A 22,304-nucleotide genomic window follows, 5' to 3' on the forward strand; every position below is an offset into this window, starting at 1 on the left:
TGCCATCCAAACCACGTCTTCCTGGCTCTTTATCCCGGGGATTGTGTGGACCCTCCCTATACTATACCGAGGCAGGGTATGTTCCTAACTCAGCATGTATTTCCAACTCCTTGGCTGGGCTCTCGAAACCCTTCCTGATCTAATTCCTGCCTCTCCCCAGCCTCATCTGCTACTCCCCCAAGCACACCTCCACCTCTGGCATTCTAAACTATGTAGTGTTCCTCACACATGTTCCAGTTCCACCAGCCTCCTTGACTGTAAACAAAGAATGCTTCTGCAAGGAATGCCCTTCCTCCTCACAACTGAGAATTCCTCGACACCGTTCAAAACACAGCTCAACTGCTACCTCTTCCAGGAAGCCTGCCAAAATGTGTGAAGGGTCTGAGACTTTACTTGCAAGGGGACAAGTGAGCCTTCCACAGTTTCACGGCTGCCAGCAGAGAAGTCAGACTCCTGGGTCAGAGACAAAGGGCTTCATTGCTGACCGCACAGAAGCAGCATGAGCTTCATGTCTGTGACAGTTCCCCTCACCCCCAAGTCCCAGGGGGCAACATGGAGGGGCCCAGGTGGATCCAGTGTGTGCAGTGGGTGTGCATCACAGCTGACGAATGTCGAGCTTAGAGCACCCAAATCTCATATAATGGACTGCAAGCAAACCTTCCCTCTGCCAAGGAGGGAGAGCTGGCTCTGTCTTCCAAGGCTGCTTGCTGTACAAACATCCTGGAAAAGATAGTCTGAAACCAAAGGGCAATTAGCGCCTCTGCTTATAAAATGTGCAGAAACTCCAGAAACCAGGAAGGATTGTTTCCTGACAAAATCTTCCCTGGCTACCGCATCTAGCTCTCACACAGTGCTCCCACCATGCTCTGTCCACCACTGCCTTAGGAAACACGTATGAATCCATGTTGTAATGACCCGTTTACTTTTCTGTTCCACCGCTAGCCTGGGTCCTCTCTGCTGTTAGGGACCATCTTTTACATTTATCTGCCAGACACACATTAAGTGCTCAATGAATGTGCAAATAAATGGATGAGTTGAATAATTAACACAGGGAATTTTGACAGCCATGGTTTGGGGGTAATCAAATAATGATAACAACAAAGAGCTGACATTTACTGACTGCTTATTCTCGCGTTCTAGGCGCTGTCTGGTATGTTTTTACCTGGATTGTTTTATTTTATCCTATATGGAAGGTACTCTGATGAATCCACTTTACATGTGGGGAAACTAAGGCTCAGAGCAGTTAAGGGATTTCACCAGTCACACAGCTACTAGCAGTAGAGTTGCACTCTGAGCCAGCTCTCCTTGGGCCCAAGACTTACCCATCCCGCTAAAGAGCTTCTCCTCTCAGAGGGCATCTAAGCTTTGGGGTGTTTGTGAATGTGGCCAAAGAAGGAAGGAGGGAGTGCCTGCCTTTTTGTGTTTACAGGGGTGGGAGCAGTAGCCTGCATGTCACCATCACCTACTCCCCGGTGTGACTTGCAGCCCCTCAGCCATCACGGTGGACACGGAACGCACAGATAGTTCCTGCTGGAACCTCACACCTTCCTAATCTGTCCCACACTGGGCCAGATGGTATTTGGCCTTGGGAACAGCCTGGAATGTGAAACTGGCCCTTCTCCCTGAAGAAGAGAGGAAGGGATGAGATAAATTTGTGGACCACTCTCTTGTTTGCTACAACTTACAATTCTCAAACAGCCATTCCCCTTGACCTTACTAATAATCAAAGAAATAGACACAAAAAGAAAATATACGTGGTCACCTACTATAACACTCACTGTAGGTGAGGGAGGGTTGGTGAAATTATCTCAGAAATTGCTGCTAGAAGCAAAAATAGTACAACCTTTGGACGGAAAACTGGGCAACATCTTTCAAAATCTTAGATAGGCACACCCTTTTTTTTTTCTTTTTTTTTTTTTGCAGTACGAGGGCCTCTCACTGTTGCGGCCTCTCCCGCTGCGGACACGCAGGCTCAGCGGCCATGGCTCACGGGCCCAGCCGCTCAGCGGCATGTGGGATCTTCCCGGACCGGGGCACGAACCCGTGTCCCCTGCATCGGCAGGCGGACTCTCAACCACTGTGCCACCAGGGAAGCCCCTAGGCACACCCTTTGACACAGCAATTTAATTTCCAGGTTTTACACAAAGAAACACTGGCAATATTGTTCAAAAAGATAGATAGATGTCTATAGCAAAACTGTAAATAGTTCAAACACTCTTCTTAAAACACTCAAAACATACAGAGTTCTACAAAGGAAAAGTCTCTGCAAAGTTCAATTCTTCCAGAGATATCTACTAGTAATGATTTTGTGTACATTTTGCCAAGCTTTTTAATGCATACTGTTTTTTTCTAAAAATGAGATATTTTATAAGCTATATATATAAAGTATATCTTAAATACATAGTAGATATACTGCTTTACAATTGCTTTTTATTCACTTAACATTTTATTGAAGACATCCTTTTATACCAATTTATACGAAACCTGTATGAAACTGGTTTATCAACTTCACAGTATTTTGATTTGGCATGTGGAATCACGAATTCCTTCTTAAAGGAGATTTAGGTTGAGGAGAGTACAATTTAATATAGCCAGGTTATAGCTCAAAAAAAGAAAAAAAAAACACCTCCTACTCCTTAAAAACTGCTCACCCACAACTTTATTTATTTGGGGATTGCTTATCCACTTCTCAGAATGATCCAGAGCTCTTCAATTTTTCCTATAATGTTTTCCTACTGGATTAAGGCATGAGGGCCTTATACCTGGCCAGAAATTACAAAACCAATGCAAAATATAAATCTAGAAACACAAATGGACCCAAGTGTCTGGTTATAGGACTGTGGAACTGTACATTCACACGAGACTCTGCCAATCACTCTTAGAACCACAAGTATGTTGTTTTCTATAGAAACCAAGATACGTCCTGCCAACCTGGCCCCATCCTGGAACTTGTCAGCACCTGACCATCACCTATGCTTCTTGTCATTCATTAGGCCCATCCTTCCTTCTATTTGTATCCCCAACACCCAAACCACACACTTATGACTCGTGAGGACAAGAAGTGCAGGGTGAGTCAGGCTTGAGGCAGGGAACACGGAGTTTCTAGCAAAATGCATTACTCAAGAGGGCGAGGCAGAGCTCTAGAGGACTTAGCCCAAGGCCACAAACATCAGTGGGAAGAGGCCCGTGGAGTCCTGAAACACAGCCTCAGCTTCCAGGGAAATTCCACTCTTTTTTTGCAGTAGGTTGATGGCAACCAGGGGAGAAGCCAGTCAGAACCCAGTGTTAATTACTTGTCAATAATAATGAGCCTTATACAAAGAGCTTTCATAAACCTTGCCTTACAAGACTCTCCCCCAACTCTGTGAACCCGGGATTATTAGCTTCACTGGATAAAGAAAGAAACTGAATCACAGAGAGCTTGTGAGGGTCAGGACAGCTCTGAACCCAGGTGGGCCTCACATCTTGTTCAGACCTCATTCTGCCCCCAGACTGACCGACAGGGAAGGTCTGTATTTTCTGGGACTTGGCCACACACCCCTGCCCACTACCACACCCCCAGCAGGACTCTCCAGGAGGCTGGGCCTTTGGGAACTGACTGACGTTCTCTAAGGAACCCACGCCGTCCGCCAATGCACTTCTGTTAAACTAAACCCCAGTGACTCCTCAGCATGGTGCCCTCTGCAAGTCCATGAAATCGACAAGGGTGACTCCAGCCTCGGAAATCAGGGCAGAGGGAGCAGGCAAAGCTGACACCCCACCTGCATTTACTCTGTGAGGAATGAACAAGCTGGGGACAAGGAGAACCCGAGGACCAACAGGGGAGGAGGCCATTCAACACGCTTTCTCTGCCCGCTCTCTTACTGGGTCTCTCTGGGCTTTGAAGTAACAGGATGCTTGCTGTTCAGTGCAAAACAAACAAATCTTGGAGAAGTTCAGCCACAGCTTACCACCCCTCTTCCCCCAGACTTGAAACACAAATAACACTAAGCACCCTCGCAGCAGAGGAGACACTGAGTTCACCCTGGTGGAGAATTCCACTGTCATCGTCCACAGTCCGCTGTCTGCCCGGACCATTCTCTTGGACGAGGAAGTCGCGGGGTTACTCAAATCACAACTATCTGGGTGACGTGGGTAGTGAAATGTGTCTACCTAGGCCCTCAGAAGTCTCCGGCAATATCTTGGAGTTGGTTGTATGTGATTGAACCTGTAGGTTCCAATAAGGTATGTTCGGCTGGAGAAACAAACAGACCTGCTCTTTCATATCATATTCTAATGTAAAAACAGAAAAGACAACAAAGGCACAGCGTGCTGAGCTCTGTCGCTCTGAGCTGTATTTTAATGAGAGGACGCGTCCCTTCAAAATGGTGCCTTGGCTAATTGGGCCAGATCCTTCGTATTTGGGGACATGGTTATAAACAAAAGCCTTGCATGTGTGCATAATGGCCTGTCTGCTCTCTAGCTTCCAACAAGCCACTTTCCTCCTAACCCCTTGCACGAAAGTAGCACAGCACCGGTCAGCCCACCCAGCGGCCCATGAAGGGGAGAGGCGGAGGGCTCCATACAAAAGCCTCACAGAAAGACGTCAGACCGCATCACCATCGCCGGTGCGCTCAGGTGAAATAAGACATCATGTCCTTTTCCCCTTTCGCATGTGAGAGCAAAAACAGACCCACGCCTTGCACGTACTGTGTTAGGTTTATCTAGACGGGCCTATAGTGTTACTGTCTGTGACTTTCCGTGGGCCTCCTTGGGTTACCATACATATGAATACACACCCCAGCATGTGAAGAAAGGAAAATATGGGGGTGCTTGGTGAATGTTTTTAATTGAATTCATCTGGGAGTTTTAAATCCTGAAAATTTAGCTCCTGTTTATGGTAGCTTAAGGTTGGAACAGCATGTGATTTTTGTCCTTTTGAGTGGCAAGCCTCCCTTTTCCATTTAAGAGAATGTCTCATTGGCACATAACGCATTTTCCAGAGCCAACTGTAGAAATCATTAAATTGCCAAACTGTGGAATGGGGCAGTGGTGATGACGTTCGGTTGTTCTCATGCCTTTGAAGGCAATCGAGTCTTTACGGCTTCCCACTCAGAAAAAGGGGCTCCACATCTCTTTACGCTTGAGTCCCAGCTCAGTTGCGTTGGGACAATGGTAACCCAGGAACCAAAGAGGATTCGAATGGAAGGATTCTGTGGGCATCTGAAACCAGACCTTGCTTCTCTGACTGCTGGCAAGGCGTTTGACAACAAGCAAGCCTCTGTAGTGAGGTAACACACCACCGTTCCTGCCACATGACCTCCCTTTCACAAGTGCCTTGCAAAGTCTCCAGGCTGTTCTCTAAAGACCCATGGGATTCACCAGGCACTGGCTGGTCAAGCAACAGATGCCCCAGGTCACCCTTCTAGCCAATCAAATTGGAGCTCATTCTCATAGAGACACTTGCTGAGTTAAATTCCAAGGGCCTGAGCAGGAATCTGGAAAAACTCAGTGAGGCTCTACCTTCTGGATTTCTTGGATATGTCTCTCCCTGTCACTCTCCTGCATTCTCAGGACCATCGTACACAGGGGTTCATGATCAACGTATGAACCTACATCTGCAGGCATGGGGATTCTGGGCCTCCCAGCTGAGCCTGGAACATGGACACACAGGCCGTGCAGACTCAGGAGAACTGCCACAAACTCAGAGGCTGCAGCACACAAGTGCAGGCAGCTGCTCCCTGAGCCACGCACGCTCTTGGCATCTTTGAGGTGTGGTCTCTCAGTCACCCACCACTCTCAGAGCCTTGGTTCTCCCCGTCACAGGGCTCAAAGCCTGACACAGCTGCCTCACTCGGAGGGCAGAGCGGGGAGCATGGGATGTGCACCTGGGCCTCCAGCAGGTACAGAGGTGCTCATAGCAGTGCTGTTGCCCTCTGGGCTCTGGGAAGCTCTCCAGAGCAAAACTATACTATCATGCAATCATATACCTTTTTTTTCTTGAACACAAAAGCTTTCTTTTTGTAGTCCACAGCCCTGAGAGTTGTGTTTCCCCTGCCCTTTCACAGAGACTTAAATCTGGAACATTCTAAAGCTTTTTCCCTCTTGGTACCATCTGTCTGTCCGGGTTTTTTTCTGTTTTTCTGGTTTTTTTCTTCTCTCTCTCCCCACCTTCAAAAGCTGGTCTCTCCTCCCCCCTGACCTTAGTCAATCCTATCTTTGTTTCACAGGCTTCTGTACTTTCAGAGTCGGGAGAGATGGTGAAAATCATTGCCTTATTTAAAGATGAGGGAAATGAGGTGACCTAGTTTATATGTGACAAACTCATGCTTCCAGCCTCTGCCACTAAGTCTCTCTTCATTTCACCAAATGGCTTGCCCTCCATCAGCTCCCAGGTCCCTTGAATGGGGGGGGGGGGTCTCACCACCACACAAAGCTGACTGGACTCCCCCAGTAAATGTCTGAGCACAGTGCCAAAACAAGCAAAAAGAACCCATCCAGTCAGCAGAGGGAAGGAAATAATAAAAACCAGAGAGGAAATAAATAAAATAGAGATTAAAAAAACAATAGAAAAAAATCAATAAAACCAAGAGCTGGTTCTTTGAAAGGGTAAACAAAATCGACAAACCTCTGGCCAGGCTCACTAGAAAAAAAAAAGAGAGGACCCAAATAAACAAAATCAGAAATGAAAGAGGAGACATAACAACCAATGCCACAGAAATACAAAAAGCCATAAGAGAATACTATGAACAGTTATATGCCAACAAATTCGACAATCTAGAAGCAATGGACAAGTTTCTAGACACATACAGCCCACCAAAATTGAATCAAGAAATAGATAATCTGAATAGACCAATCACTAGAGATGAAAGAGAATCTGTAATTTAAAAACTTCCTACAAACAAAAGTCCCAGACCAGATGGCTTCACAGGTGAATTCTACCAAATATACAGAAAAGAATTTCCACCAATCTTTCTCAAACTCTTCCAAAAAACTGAAGAGGAGGGAACACTCCCAAAGACATTCTATGAAGCCACCATCACCCTGATACCAAAACCAGACAAAGACGCCACCAAAAAAGAAAATTACAGGCCAATATCTTTTTTTTTTTTTTTTTTTTTTTGCAGTACGCGGGCCTCTCACTGTTGTGGCCTCTCCCATTGCGGAGCACAGGCTCCAGATGCGCAGGCTCAGCGGCCATGGCTCACGGGCCCAGCCGCTCCGCAGCATGTGGGATCCTCCCGGACCCAGGCACGAACCCGTGTCCCCTGCATCGGCAGGCGGACTCTCAACCACTGCGCCACCAGGGAAGCCCGGGGCCAATATCTTTGATGAATATAGATGCAAAATTCTCAACAAAATATTAGCAAACCGAATCAAACAACACATTAAAAAGATCATAGACCGTGACCATGTGGATTCATCCTAAGCTCACAAGGATGGTTCAACATACACAAATCAGCCCCACATAAACAAAAGAAAAGACAAAACTGCATGATCATCTCAATAGATGCAGAAAAGGCATTTGACAAAATTCAATGTCCATTCATAATAAAAACTCTTACTAAAGTGGGCATAGAGGGAACATATCTCAACATTATAAACGCTATTTATGACAAACCCACAGCCAATATAATACTTAACGGTGAAAAGCTGAAAGCCTTCCTGCTAAAATCTGGAACAAGACAAGGATGCCCACTCTTACCTCTTCTATTCAACATAGTATTGGAAGTCCTAGCCAGCCATAGCAATCAGATGAGAAAAAGAAATAAAAGATATCCAAACTGGAAGGGAAGAGGTAAAACTGTCATTTTATGCAGATCACGATTCTATATATTGAAAACCCTAAAGACTCCACACAAAAACTACTAGAACTGATAAACAAATTCAGCGAGATAGCAGGATACAAGATTAACATACAGAAATCGGCTGCATTTCTTTACACTAAAAATGAAATATCATAAAGAGAAAGTAAAAAAAAAAAACAGACCCTTTTAAAATTGCATCAAAAAAATAAATTACTTAGGAATAAACCTGACCAAGGAGGTGAAAGACTTATATGCTGAGAACTATAAAACACTGATAAAGGAAATTAAAGATGGTTCAAAGAAATGGAAAGCTATCCCATGCTCTCGGATTGGAAGAATTAATATTGTTAAAATGGCCATACTACCCAAAGCAATCTACAGATTTAATGCAATCCTTATCAAATTACCCATGACATTTTTCACAGAACTAGAACAAATAATCCTAAAATTTATATGGAACCATAAAAGATCCAGAATTGCCAAAGCAATCCTGAGGAAAAAGAACAAAGCTGGAGGCATAACCCTCTCAGACTTCAGACAATACTACAAAGTTACACTAATCAAAACAGCATGGTATTGGCACAAAAACAGACATATGGATCAATGGAATGGAATAGAGAGCCCAGAAATAAACCCATACACCTATGGTCAATTAATCTTCAACAAAGGAGGCAAGAATATACAATGGAGAAAAGACAGTCTCTTCAGCAAGTGGTGTTGGGAAAGTTGGAGAGCCTCATGTAAATCAATGAAGTTAGAACACACCCACTCACCATACACAAAAATAAACTCGAAATGGCTTAAAGACTTAAATATAAGACATGACACCATAAAACTCCTAGAAGAGAACATAGGCAAAACATTCTCTGACATAAATCATACCAATGTTTTCTTAGGTCAGTCTCCCAAGGAAATAGAAATAAAAGCAAAAATAAACAAATGGGACCTAATCAAACTCATAAGCTTTTGCACAGCAAAGGAAACCATACACAAAACGAAAAGACAACCTACAGACTGGGAGAAAATATCTGCAAAAGATTCAACCAACAAGGGCTTAATTTCCAAAATATACAAACAGCTCATACAACTCAACAACAAAAAAACCAACAACCCAATTTAAAAATGCGCAGAAGACCTAAACAGAAGACCTATGTCTCCAAAGAAGACATACAGATGGCCAAGAGGTACATGAAAAGATGCTCAGCATCGCTAATTATTAGAGAAATGCAAATCAAAACTACAATGAGGTACCACCTCACATCAGTCAGGATGGCCATCATTAAAAAGTCTACAAATAACAAATGCTGGACAGGGTGTGGAGAAGAGGGGACCTTCTTACACTGTTGGTGGGAATGTAAATTGGTACAGCCACTATGGAGAACAGTATAGAGGGTCCTTAAAAAACTAAAAATAGAACTACCATATGACCCAGCAATCCCACTCCTGGGCATGTATCTGGAGAAAACTATAATTCAAAAAGATGCATGCACCTCAGTGTTCATAGCAGCATTATTTACAATAACCAAGACATAGAAGCAACCTAAATGTCCACTGACAGATAAATGGATAAAGAAGGTGTGGTACATATACATAACGGAATACTACTCAGCCATAAAAAAAGAATTAAATAATGCCATTTGCAGCAACACAGATGCAACTAGAGATTATCACACTAAGTGATAAAGAGAAAGACAAATACTATATAATATCACTTACATGTGGAATCTAAAACATGACACAAACGAACCTATTTACGAAACACACTCACAGACAGAGAAAGCGAACTTATGGTTACCAAGGGGGAAAAGGGTTGGCAGAGGAATAAATTAGGAGTTTGGGGTTAGCAGATACAAACTAATATATATAAAATAGATAAACAACAAGGTCCCACTATATAGCACAGGGAACTACATTCAATATCCTGTAATAAACCATAATGAAAAGAATACGAAAAAGAATATATATATGCATACGTATAACTGAATCACATCGCTGTACAACAGAAACTAACACAACATTGTAAATCAACTATACTTCAATAAAAATAAATGAGTAAATAAATATTTAAAAAAAAAGGACCCATCGACTACCAACCACAGCAACACCACCTAACCATGATGGGTACACTGCTTCTTTTCCTGTGCTAAGGCCACAGGGGGTGAGGGAATATCCTGGATCCCCTCAGAAGGCTGGGGATGCGTTCTACACCTCAGAGAAGAACGTGCAGTGGGAAGTTTGCATAACGTGCCTGGGCACAGAGAGGCTGGCCCTCGCAGGCCCCATAGAGCAGGCACCATGTCACACGGCAGTTGCCTTGTCCTCTCCTCACCAGGCCTCTGCATCTGAAACCAGCCACCTCTTTGCGAAGATAAGGTACAGCTGAGCCACCTCTCATCTGGGAGGCTGGACACCAGTGACTCGGCCTGGGTCATCCCCCAACCTATGCCAGGCCTTTCTTCTGTGAAATGATGTCTCTCTCCATGTTCAGAATCTATAATTCTCTAAAAAGCAGCCCACCTTTGGACTGAGCAGCAGGCCACTGAGTAGCAGGTGCAATCACAAGGGGCCCAGCGAGAAGCCTGGAGCAGGGGGACACCTTTCCAATGGGCCACTGAGTTCCACTTAAGGTTTTCTTCCTCTCAAACTGCCAGACCGGGGCTGGGATCATAAATGACGTGGGTCATGCCAGAGGTTTTAGGGTATTTTCAGGTCGGATGCACCAGGTCTTGTTACCAGTTACTTGTTACCTGACCAATGTACCCGATACTTCAGTGTTCCCCTTGCAAGGCTGAGCCTCAGCCATGCAAATGACAACCGAATTGAACGTGTCCCGCCATTTCTGAGGCAAAGTGCATGTGGAGGCAGAGCCTGTTACCAGACTGCGGCTGTCTGGCCAGAAATGTAGGCATTGGGGAATCTTGGCAGAAACGAAACAGGAGAGGTGCAGGGGAGCCAGCTCCCTCCTGCAGCCACTCTGAAGTTTGGGCCAGCTTTGGCAGGCTCAGCAAAGGAGTGTGTGCCTCGGGTGTGAGCACGGGGAAGATGACCACTCACGTGGCTCCTTTTGCCTTCTTCATCGCCCATTGACGTAATGACCGTCTCTGAAAAGACCATCTGTCCAGTCTGGTTGTTGGTGATCTACAGGAGAACAAGTACAGTGAATGTGAAATAGGAGGAATTCTGGACAAATCCCACAGGTTGTTTTTTTGTTTTACTGTTTTCTATTTTCTGAAGCAGAAGCACCTGTCAAAGTAGACAGAAGGCCCACTCCCTCCCCTCTTCTTAAATGCATTTTATTTTTTTTATCTTTATTTTTTTAATTTTCTTTATTTTTTTGGCTGCCTCGGGTCTTAGTTGCAGCATGTGGGATCTTTCGTTACGGCACGCGGGCTTCTCTCTAGTTGTGGCATGTGGGTTTTCTCTCTAGTTGTGGCACGCGTGGGCTCTGTAGTTTGCAGCACGCAGGCTTAGTTGCCCAGCAGCATGTGGGATCTTAGTTCCCCAATCAGGGATTGAACCCGCGTCCCCTGCATTAGAAGGCAGATTCTTTACCACTGGACCACCAGGGGAGTCCTGTCCCCCTTTCTTTCTGAGGTCCACCAGCAGCGTCAGACGGTGCAGCGATAAGAGATGTAACAGAGCCTACAGCATGGGGCCGAGGAGGTCTATGTAAAGCACACAGCCTGTCACCTCGCAAATATTCAGTGCTAGCTATTTTTATCATTCTTGGGCTCATTTACTTGAAACTCAGTGTCAGCTTTCTTTTCAACTACAGGGCTGGGTATTGAAAGAAGCAGGTTTTAGCTACAGCTGCCCCACTTCCTGATTCTGGGGAACTGTTTTGTTTCATTAAAAAAGTGCTTAAGTACTATGGGAGGCCTGGCCCTGTATTCCTCTATCCGTTGCCTGCCTTCTGTAAACAGGAACAGGCACCTCAAAGCTGAGCCTTAGAAACCTGACGTGGAACCCAGGCTATTCCCACCCGATCCAAGGCCACGTCAAACCTCTGTGTTGGTGATAAAGACAGAAAGACGCCCAGGAGCTAGGAGACCTGTGTTCTTTGAGCCCTGCCTCAGACACCAATGACCATCTAGTATGTAACCTGGAACAAATCATTTCTATTCTCTGATTCACAGTTTTCTCATTTCTAGGTCATCTTTAAAGTTCCTGCCAGCTCTAATGTCACAGGCGTCTGCAGCCAAAACAAAGTGGAAACTCTTAGGCTAATGTGCAATAGTGGATCAAATTCTAGTTCTAATTCCAGTTCTGAGGAGATAAGGATCATGTCTTCATCAACATACTTTATTTTTATCTAAATAATTCCTCTCTCTGGCAAAGAGATGATGTCTTTTTCCTTTATGCCAGATTTTTACAGGATTAACCAATGTTATATTTTTTTAAATTGTACAGTCCTATATGTATAGGTTGCAGGACTTCTCAGAGCCTTTATTATAATAAGGTGAATTTTTGTATCTCTAGGAAGAGAAATATGTACAATGTTTTCCAAACATGTTTCACCCCTGAGCCCTTCTTTTATAAAGCATCACACAGGACAGGAGCTCCATGGAACCCGCTCGAGAACTACTACACAGTGCGGATACCGTAACTTTACTGTAAGAACAACAACAAGAAGAATTTGCTGCTGGATAGCACTTCATAGTTTACAATGACTCTCACATATTTTAAGTTATTGGACCCCCATAATACTGTAATGTAGATGTTGATATCCCTATTTGCTAAACGCAGTTAGTGAGGGTCATGAAATTGAAGTAAGTTTTTCAAAATCACACTAGTTACCGGTAGGACTCACGTTTGGGTATTCTGATATCTACAAGGAGAAAATATAAGAAGCAGCTGAAACTACTGGCTGATTATTCTCAGAAAGGATGACTTAATACTGGTTTTGACAAGAATAAAACAATCACTTTTGGAAACATTCTCCAGTCTTCAGACAAGCAATGCGAAAGGATTCTGCTTCGCAGGTGGCTCATTTATTTATGCGGGGGGTACACTCTGGAGCTGGGCCATCAGTATGTAGCAGAAGAGCCACACAGAGGCTACTTTATAGTCAAGGCAATGGCCCATGAAAATGGACCCCTTTATCCTCTATAGCACAGAAGTGCTATTGTTTCAACCCATTACCTGGGCACTTGAACAAAAGCAGGTCTCTTTTGTGAGAGCCGTCATGGCCTTGCATGTAGGCATTGAGATGAGATCAGAGGTCAAGCTCCTTGATGCTCACAACAGAAGGTCAACTCTACAGCCTCTAACAATGACCCTGAACATCTGCACACCAGACTTTCTTCGAGAGAACACAGGCCAAGTGGTTTGCTCCCAAAGTCCTGCCAAACTCATATGGGAGACATCTCACACTAGGGGCAAGCTAATGTCACATTCCTCTAGGTTTGCAACATTTTCTTCCTCGAGTCAGACTGAGAACAAACCTGCTTGCTCTTCGTGCAAGATATTGGACCAAGAGACACTTAAGATGTGTGGTAGGTTAGGAAACACCCTGCTGTAGAATTTTGAATGGATAACCAGCAAACAAAAGAATATTTCATCTCCTGGCAATAGAGGCTTTTTCTTCTGAAGGCTGAGTATTACCACATTTGCAGTCCTCTTAAGGAAATGGTGAAGATCTATTCACTGCAGCATGAACTCTATTTCAACTCACTACTGAAACACGGATAAAACCCTGTGAAATAGGGCTTCCCTGGTGGCGCAGTGGTTGAGAGTCCGCCTGCCGACGCAGGGGACACGGGTTCGTGCCCCGGTCCGGGAAGATCCCACATGCCGCGGAGCGGCTGGGCCCATGAGCCATGGCCGCCGAGCCTGCACATCCGGAGCCTGTGCTCCGCAGCCGGAGAGGCCACAACGGTGAGAGGCCCGCGTACCGCCCCCCCCCAAAAAAAAAAAACAAAAACCTGTGAAATAAATTCCTCAAATTCGATAGTAGGAAAGTATCTCTCTAAACACTTGTTTGCTTCCTTTGAGACAAACGATAAAAATCCCTGAACATTCCTTTGCAATTGGACTGGCGGGAAGAGTAGAGTTAAATTTCCTGCTTAAATACAAAAGCAATTTATGTTTTTGATACATATCTTTCCCCCTTTAAATAGCTCCCTCACTCCCTATGGTTTTTAACATGTATTTTACTATCCTCATTTGTATTTTTTGGCTTGTATATCAAACATGTAAACAAGACCTTAGTCCTCTGATGGGACCAGGCGACGAGGAAAGGAGAAGTGCTGACCACGACCATCCTTACCTTGTGAATTTCTCGGTGGACGTGGATGGTGTTATTTCCAACCTTGGTTTCCGTGTTGGTCTCATTGTGATAGCTGGGAGGTAAGCGTGCCAGGTTCACTTCTGATGACGTTTTAGCAGCAGCCTCTTCTGCCTCCATCTAATTAAATCAATGGATTTAATGAGCAATATTGTTTTCTCTTGATACAAATCAGAGTCCTTTAGAAAAAAAGAACCACTTCTCTTTTCCTCCTCTGCAATTACAGTGGTGCTGATGATAGTAGGTACCAGTAATTGAGTACCCAGTAGAACAAGACGTTGTTCTAAATGTCTACGTATATCATTGCCTTACATCTCACAACCTCCCTGTGAGGTGGGTGTTAACGGCCCCACTTTACAAGTGGGGCAACCGAGGCTCAGGAAGACTAGATAACTTCCCAAGACTCTCAGTGGAGGGCAGAGTCGGGATTTGAGAATGCCTCTGTTGAACAGTCTTGACCCCTGTATAGATGCTCTCGTGCCACGCCCATCTCCCCGTGGCCTAATCGGGAGGTCACCCGCATTTGTTCCCTTATGTGCCAACAACCACCTCTGTCTCTCTTCGAGAGCATTCTCTGGCTGCAGAAGTGTGCTCAGTCTGCACAGGCCCCACGGGTTAGGGAGTGAGCACTCCAGGGACAACCCGTAACCAGTGAAGGACAGGCTACGGGGGTAAGTACCCCAGTGCCCTCTCCCCTCAGTGGGACGGTCTCTCTCCAAGGACCCCAGGGGGATTGAGCCCTGGTTGTCCCTAGCAGTAACCTGCTCATCAGCACAGCCTTTATTGCCTCTCTTCTTTTCCATCTCACTTTCCCACTTCCTCCTTGTGTTTCTGGGGTCACATCACAAATGAATTATTTGCTCCCAGATCCTTGTTGCAGGGCCAGGTTGGGGTGGGGACCCAACCTAGGACAGCCCCTTCCCCACTGCAGGTGGCGCCACAGCTATGTCTCTTCCCCACCCACCCCCTGAGTACAAGAGGGACCCCTGTAGAGGGTCAGGTGACTAGCTCCCGGGGTGCACCCTCCTCCTGGCTCTTCTTGCACAAGTGTCCTTTTCTGATGCCACGTTTCTCAGGCCACTGTCCACAAATCATGAGCTTCCATGACATCTATACCAGACATGTCAGTCAACTTAAATCTGTACTCAATTCCAGCCTCAGTCCTGATGAGTGGGCAGGTGACAGTGTGACCAGTCACAGTTGATTGGACTCAAACAGAGGTCATGTCATCGACTAACTGAGCCAACCCGACACTCTCTCTAGGGATTTAAAATGAGAGACACAGAGAGAAGTTGTAACTGGTGCTTGGCAATTTTCCAACAGTGCAATCTTTGACTCTGGGCTATTCTTATTCCTTTAAAGGAATCCTCAAAAAAGATTCTATTTTAAAAATCACTGTCCTCCATTCCCTTACATACTACGTGAGGCCCCCTCTTTTCCTTTCTCTCCCATCCAGATTTGCTGACCTGGGTATACATGGGGAAAGAATTCCCATGTCTCAATGTAGCACAAAGACACTGCACCAGAAGTGTGAAGAAAGTCTGGTCAGCATAAAGGACCGGATAACCAACCAAGGACTTGGTCAGCAACCGCTGTGTCTGACCCTGAGACAACTCCTCACATGTCTGAACCCTGGTCACTGGCTCCGTCATCACCATCACAGTCGTCATCATCACCACCTCCATGCTTGGACATCAGCTATGTCTGAGCCATTGCACCAGCTCCTTCCATATCTCCTTAAATGTTCACAGCAACCGTTAAGAGGAAGTGTTATTACCCTCATTTTGCAGATGAAAAGAATGAGGTTGAAAAAGGGAAGGAATCTGCCTAAGGTTATCACATTCTTAGTAAGTGGCAAAACTCGGATTAGAACTCGGGTCAGTCTGACTCCAAATTATGTGCCTTTCCTAGTATGTGATTCTGCTTATACTTTTGCTGGGGAGATAGGAGAGCCCCACACAAGGCAGTTTGAGGATGATTATGACAGTCTGTAGAAGCGAGTCAGGGGTTCAAAGAAGAGAGAAAAAGGCTTCCAGGTGGAAGAGGAGGCATGATTGGGTTGGTCTCACAGAACAGATACGATTTGGATAGAGAGGAGCATAGAGGAGGCGAAACTGGCAGCCTGGATGAGAATGGTGTGTCATGGGCTAGGGCAGAGGGTCCATGCTGTATCCTAGATGGATAAAATAATGGATAATGAAGTAGAGACAAATCGACAGGTGAGTCCAGGGGCAGTTCTAATGCAGACAATGTTAGCCTGGTTCTCAACCGAGAGGCACCTCAGAGTCATGTCCAAACTTTTAAAAAATATATACATATCTGGATCCCTTCCAGACCTGCCGAATTAGAATTTCTGGAGGGGGGACCCCACATATCAATGAGCTTCCCAGATGATTCTGAGATATTCCCTCCCCTCTACTCGCCCTCAGGTAAGAACCTTTGCACCAAGCAATGGGGAGCTGCAGCAAGTTCTGAAGACTAGTTGGGAGATCATACAGAATCCAGAGAAGAAGAAGAACGGAGTCAGGGGACTAGCTACAAGCAGGCTGAGAGTCAGGAGTTTTATCTGGGGAGGGGCCTTCTAGGTGGTAAAGGCTCCAAATAAATCTAGAAGGACCAAGCCACTGAGAGCTGGCCACTAGGTTAGGCAAGAAGTTGCCCGCAGCATCGTCAGAAGGCAGCACAGTAGAAAGTGCCCGGGTTCTGGAGTCAGGTAATGGGGGGCAGGGGCAAGTCCCAGCTCGGCCACAAAGCAGCCACGTGACCTGGGGGCAAGATACCAAATATCTCTAAACCTCAGCTTTCTTGTTTGTAAAATGGGGATGATTCTACTTTGTTGAGCAGATGTAACGATTAAGGATCATGAAATCTGAGCGCTTGGTACAATACAGTATCTGTCACCCTGCAAAGGTGTAATACTTGCATAACGCAGTCGTCTAAGAAAGCAGTCTTAGAAGAAGCTAGTTTGCCGGGGGATGTCTGGGTAGGAGTGGAAAGGGCAGGTAGTAAATAACATGTGTTCCAAGGGTTTGCTAATAAAATGGAGTAGAAATGGATGAAGCTAAGACAGGAGATTTAAGACTAAGAAAAAGGCTTCTTAAATTTAAGTGAGAGATCCTGAGATGTTTAGTGATAGAAAGGATACAGCTGGGAAAGCATAGGAGTCTGGAGATACTAGAGGGACTAAATCCGGAAGGAGAATGGCATGTTTCAATGCTTTTAAAATTTCTATAGGAATGGTAATCCTCCAGTTTGGCTTGCAAATCATTGACAAGTTACCAAATTTAGAATTTGCTCTGGGCTGAACAGATAGTCTTTGTATAAAACCTTCTCCCCCTCAACCAGTGGTTATTTCAACAGAATGAGCTAAAGCTCTTTCATGGTGCCACAAGCTAAAAGTACAGTTTACAGTGGAAATTTCAACCACAACTATTACTGCCACTCGCAAGAGAAACTTAAGCCTGAAGCAACAGGACTTGTCTCACAGAGGCGGAAAGTGAATATTGTTTAAAATGGCACCTACAATTGGTCGAATCTGCGTGTCTGTTAAAGGAGCAGAGTGAGAAAAACTGGAGAGAGAAATTCAGGCTTGGTGTTGGGATTCCTCCTAGGAATAGGTGAGGTGGTAAGAACATTCTAAAATATGCCAGTTACAGATGTGGCAATGGAGGGGCGGGGAATGGTTTTATCTTCACAATACTTTTATCAGTAACATACAGAATAATTAAACAGGAAAACAGGAACAGCCCAGACTGAACCATTGGAAGATTTGCTTCCCCTCAATAATGATCCTACAAGCAGAGTTAACCTTTTTCCCTTAAGAGGAATCAGCATCTTGACTCAGCTGGAATATTTTAAATGTCAGGGAGTTACTTGAAAGCAGATTCGTGATGCAACTCTGTAAACTATGTAAACAATTAATGCATCCGGCCTCGTGTCCTTTTTGGCTCTGCTCTGGGACAGTAAGTAAACAGCAACTATCTTATGTTTATGAGATTTAAGAGGCTTTCTGGCAGTCTCTTTTAAAAACTTAATACTAACAGCCATAATCTATCGTGAATCTATATCAGACACTTGTGGTTCTTTTGTTATTCCTACTACTGTTATTAATATGATGATAATGAGAGCCATTATTTATTGAGAACCAACAATTTCCCATAGTCCTGACAACCACACGAGGGGGCAACTTATATTGCATCAATTTTACTTAACCTCATTTTTATTTTATTTTATTTTTTGGCTGTGCTGCGCAGCTCGCGGGACCTTAGTTGCTCGACCAGGGATAGAACCCGGGGCCACGGGCCCACGGGCCACGGCAGTGAAAGCACCAAGTCCTAACCACCGGACTACCAGGGAAGTCCCTACTTAACCCATTTTAGAGGACCAGAAAACTTGCTTTACTTACATCCTCTCATTTAATTCTCCCCATTACCCCCAAGGGGAAATGGACATTTCCTCCATTTCAGAGCCTGGATCCCATCACTCGTAAGTGGCAGAGCTGGGATGAGAGAAGGAAGGTTGGTGCCCACTGAGCGGGGTGGAGGTGCCAGCCCATGTCTCCCCTGGTGGCAAACTGCAGAAGTCAGGCAGAGCCATGTCTGGAGGAGGAAGGCTGGGGCTCAGGCAGAGGCAACGTGGCCAGCTCCCTCGGAGTCAGCACCACCACAACGTCCCGCTGGCCGCAAACTGGTCTCATCAATGAAGAGACTGAAGGGGCCCTGCCACTCCCTCATCCCCCCTCATCAGGGGCTGCCGGCAGAGGACCATGCTGCATGGGCAAGTTCACACTGAATGAAAACACGCAGGTGACCTGGTCAGGCTCAGTGGGAATCCATGGGCAGGAGGGAAGCAAATGACCTGCTCTGGAACCAGAAGGATTGTGAGCTCAGTTCAATTTGAAGGTGCAGAGTGAAAAGACACTGGGGCCTCTGATGCTTCGGCGCCTTTCATTGTTCCATGTCATGATTCTTTTGCTTTCTCAGGAAACAGGAAGGCCACAGGTTTTAGAATCTGGCCTGTCCAGTGGATGTTCAGATACAGCTGCCCATGCAACCGCCTCCCAATCCAGTGTCCCCTTCACCAGTGTCCAGGGTCCACCAGGCTGACTGTTGTGGGCAGGAAGGGGAACTAACCCAAACCACACAGGGGTGGGAAGAGAAAGCCACCTCTCCTGGTAGACCAGAGCCAGCTTTGGAGACTTTGTCCAAATGCAGTGCAGAGAAGCAGGGATGTGGAGGCACCTGACCTTCCAGCCTAGACATCTGGTCCCTCACTGACTCCTTCATTGTATGGCTGGCTTCTCTCCAAAGACAGGCTGCAGCAGAGGCAGGCCTAAGAGGGGCCATGCCTACCCACCCCAGGCAGCAGGGTCCCCTGACTGGGAGAGGTGGGCCAGCTGCACCTCCTGTCCAGGCAACCCTGGTGATGCTTGCATGCCCACCATAGAGGATGCCATCCATAGTGTTTGGACCTGGGAGGCAATGGAAGGAAGAAGCCAAGCAAAGTTTTCCCAAGGTATCTGGTATCTGATAACTAACAGCTGCTATATATTGCGCATCTATTATACGCCAGGTGCTACACATATCGTGGATTTAATTCTCACGGGACACTGAGGTACAGGATGTTAAGGGATCTGCCCAATGCCACCTGCCAGTGAATGGCAGAAGAGGGCCCTGAGCCCAGGACTGACTCCAAAGCACTCTTGGGGTGGGGTGGGAGGTTGCCCTTCACACGGCTTCTCCTCCTCTCACCCACCACCCTCTGACAACTGACACTGCTGGGATATAGGACTCCCAGTTTCCTTCTCTGCCCCACATGGCACTGGGGAAGCCCAGACAGATTACCAGCAAAGCTCAGGGCTCTTTGTCCCCACATGGCACCCCAACTGTCTCTCGGGAAGATGGCACAAGCTCAAAGCCCAGACAAGCTGGGACTTGAGATGCCTGGAGCTTCCTCAGCAAAACCACAGCGCTGGAATACCAGGGGCCTTGCAAGCCTCCGCTGAGGACAGGATAAGGCCAGCTGCACACCTGAAGATAATTGCAAGGTGATGGCTGGCAGCCTGCAGGCAGGTGGTGACCCCCCGCTGCCCATGGGCAGGTCCGGCCGGAGTCTCTGGCTGGACAGACTCAGATCCAGAGCTTTTGGCAGGAAGGCAGAACGAGGCGGGAGTTGGGATCACCCCGCGCTGCCTTCAGATAACTCGGAATCTGCTGCCCGCCCTGCCCAGCCCTTTAGCGGACCTGAGGACCCTGGCCAGCGCTCGTACCACTGCTTCCCCAGCCCCCGCTGTCGCCAGCCTCGCGCTTCCCCGGAGCGCGGGCCCTTCGGGCGCACTCACCTCCTCCACCGCGCTGCGCAGTTTGTGCTGCGTGTCCTCCATCAGTTCCTCAACCTCGCGGAACATCTCGTTGAGAGTGGCCTCCTCCTGCGGGTAGCTGAGAGCCGGGCCGGGCTCGAACGAAGCCGGGGTCACTGTCGGAGCTGGCGCGGGGGCCGTGGGGACCGCCGCCGCCAGCAGCAGGCACAGCAGGGTGCCCGCCAGCCATCGCATCTCGGCTCAGCGCCCGCAGCCGCCGCGCCGCCGCCTGCGCGTGCCAGAACGCTGTCAGAGGCGCGCCGACCACCCTCTGGCCCGCGCCGCCCGCCCCCGCCGCCTCTGGCACTACGAGCCGGGCCCGCCCCCGGCGCCCCGCTTCCCGCACCCACTCCCAGATGGGAGGAGGCCGAGTCCCCTCTGGACGCAGCTACCTCGCACAGGGAAGACCCCCCACCCGCTCCAGCCCCGCGCCCGAATCCCCTGCGTACCCCCTGGCGCATCCTCCGGCACAGGCTGTGCTCTGCCCCCGCCCCCAGTGATAGCCCCTCCCGCGAGCAACAGAACCCGGGTGCCCCCAAGCTTACAACCCTCTCCCCTCACCGCTCTCCCCACCGGCCCCCCACCCCGGCTTGGTCCCGGGTTTGAGCCCTGTTCCCTCCTCGACCAGGTCAGAGCACAGCTCTGGTGCCGCGACCCCACTCCCACCCCATCCTTACCCGAGCCCCCATCTTGGGTGGTCAGAGAACAGCTCATCACCGCCCCCTCCCCATCGCCGGGGTCGGAACCAAGTCCTGAGCCCAGTCCCTCCCCCACCCAGGAGCTACCGAGATGAGCCACCTCCCTTCCCCGCCGCCGCCCTTCACCCACCCCGACTGGACCGAGCTGTGCTCCGGGCTGAACTTTCCAGGCCTCGCCAGGGGCTGCCTCGGGACTGCGGAGCGGGAGCGGCGCGCTGCGCGGGCCGCGGGTGCGGGGAGCTCGGCGAGGATGCTGCAGCGCTGCTACCCTGGCGAGCCCGCAGAGCTCGCCCCGCCCGCCCCGCCCCGCGGGAGGGGCCGCGGCCCAGCCCGCCGCCAATGGCCGGCCCGGGCGCCGGCGACCTCCCGCCCCAGGCTGGCCTCCTCTGCCGCCGGCGCCCCGCTCTACCGGAAGCTGTCGCGGTCTGTTCATCACGTTGCCCCGCGGCATCCCAGTCCATTGTCATCTCTGGCCCAGATTCTTGCCACAGTTTACGAGAGGCGAGGGGAAGGTGTTTTTTCTGGGTCCCACCTTGCCTTTTCCAAGCCATCCTCTACCCAGCAGGCAAGATAAAATCCAAGCCCGTTAGCCTGGCGTTCAAGGCCCATCACAAGCTGGCCTTAATCTGTCTGCCGTGGTTGTTTCAGTACTCCAGCCAAGAAAACCCACTCCTAGCTCCCGCAGTAGGTCCCGAGAATGTCAGCAAGTTCCTTAAGGGCGGCATAGCAGAGTGGTTAAGACCAGACACTGCAGCCAGACTGCCTGGTGTCAATCCCAGCTCTGCTCCTTAGGAGTTTACCAATCTGGCCAAGTTAGCAGATTCGTCTGCTCTCCATTTAGCCCAAATGTAAAATGGAGGTTATAGGAGGACAACTAAAAAACGTTGCTCGCCATCTGGTTCTACAAGAACGAAGTCACTAGCCACTGCAGTCACAGACCTTCAACACCCCCTGAAAGGAGTTCAGGGCAGAGATCAGGAATGAGGCACTCTGTGCTCTGGGGAAATTGGCAGAACAGGCCTTCAGATAGATCTTTTCAGGAGAAAATTTTATGAACCCAAACTCTTGTATCATCCCATACTTAGAAAAGCACTGAAACCATTCATTAACACATCTGTTCCTCATGACCAGCAGCAACTTTCTATCGAGATGTGTACTTGGTTGCATGTACCCCC

General features: G+C 47.7%; 1 protein-coding gene across 1 annotated transcript in view; it reads right to left on the reverse strand.

The window, feature by feature from the left end:
- The window catches only part of DKK3 (dickkopf WNT signaling pathway inhibitor 3), a gene marked incomplete at its 3' end in the record, with an annotated part of 46,922 nt that extends 25,571 nt beyond the window's left edge, over positions 1–21,351 (reverse strand). Inside the window, exons 1-4 of the mRNA XM_082844423.1 lie at positions 21,260–21,351; positions 20,414–20,660; positions 14,056–14,193; positions 10,842–10,925 (exon numbers count right to left, since the gene is read on the reverse strand). Coding sequence (XP_082700549.1) covers positions 10,842–10,925; positions 14,056–14,193; positions 20,414–20,626 — 435 coding nt within the window. The 5' untranslated portion in view covers positions 20,627–20,660; positions 21,260–21,351. The remainder of the gene's footprint in view (positions 1–10,841; positions 10,926–14,055; positions 14,194–20,413; positions 20,661–21,259) is intronic.
- Between the last annotated feature and the right edge of the window lie 953 nt (positions 21,352–22,304).

The sequence above is a fragment of the Leucopleurus acutus genome, assembly GCF_964270905.1.
Source record: "Leucopleurus acutus genome assembly, chromosome: 8".
Classification (NCBI taxonomy): domain Eukaryota; kingdom Metazoa; phylum Chordata; class Mammalia; order Artiodactyla; family Delphinidae; genus Leucopleurus; species Leucopleurus acutus.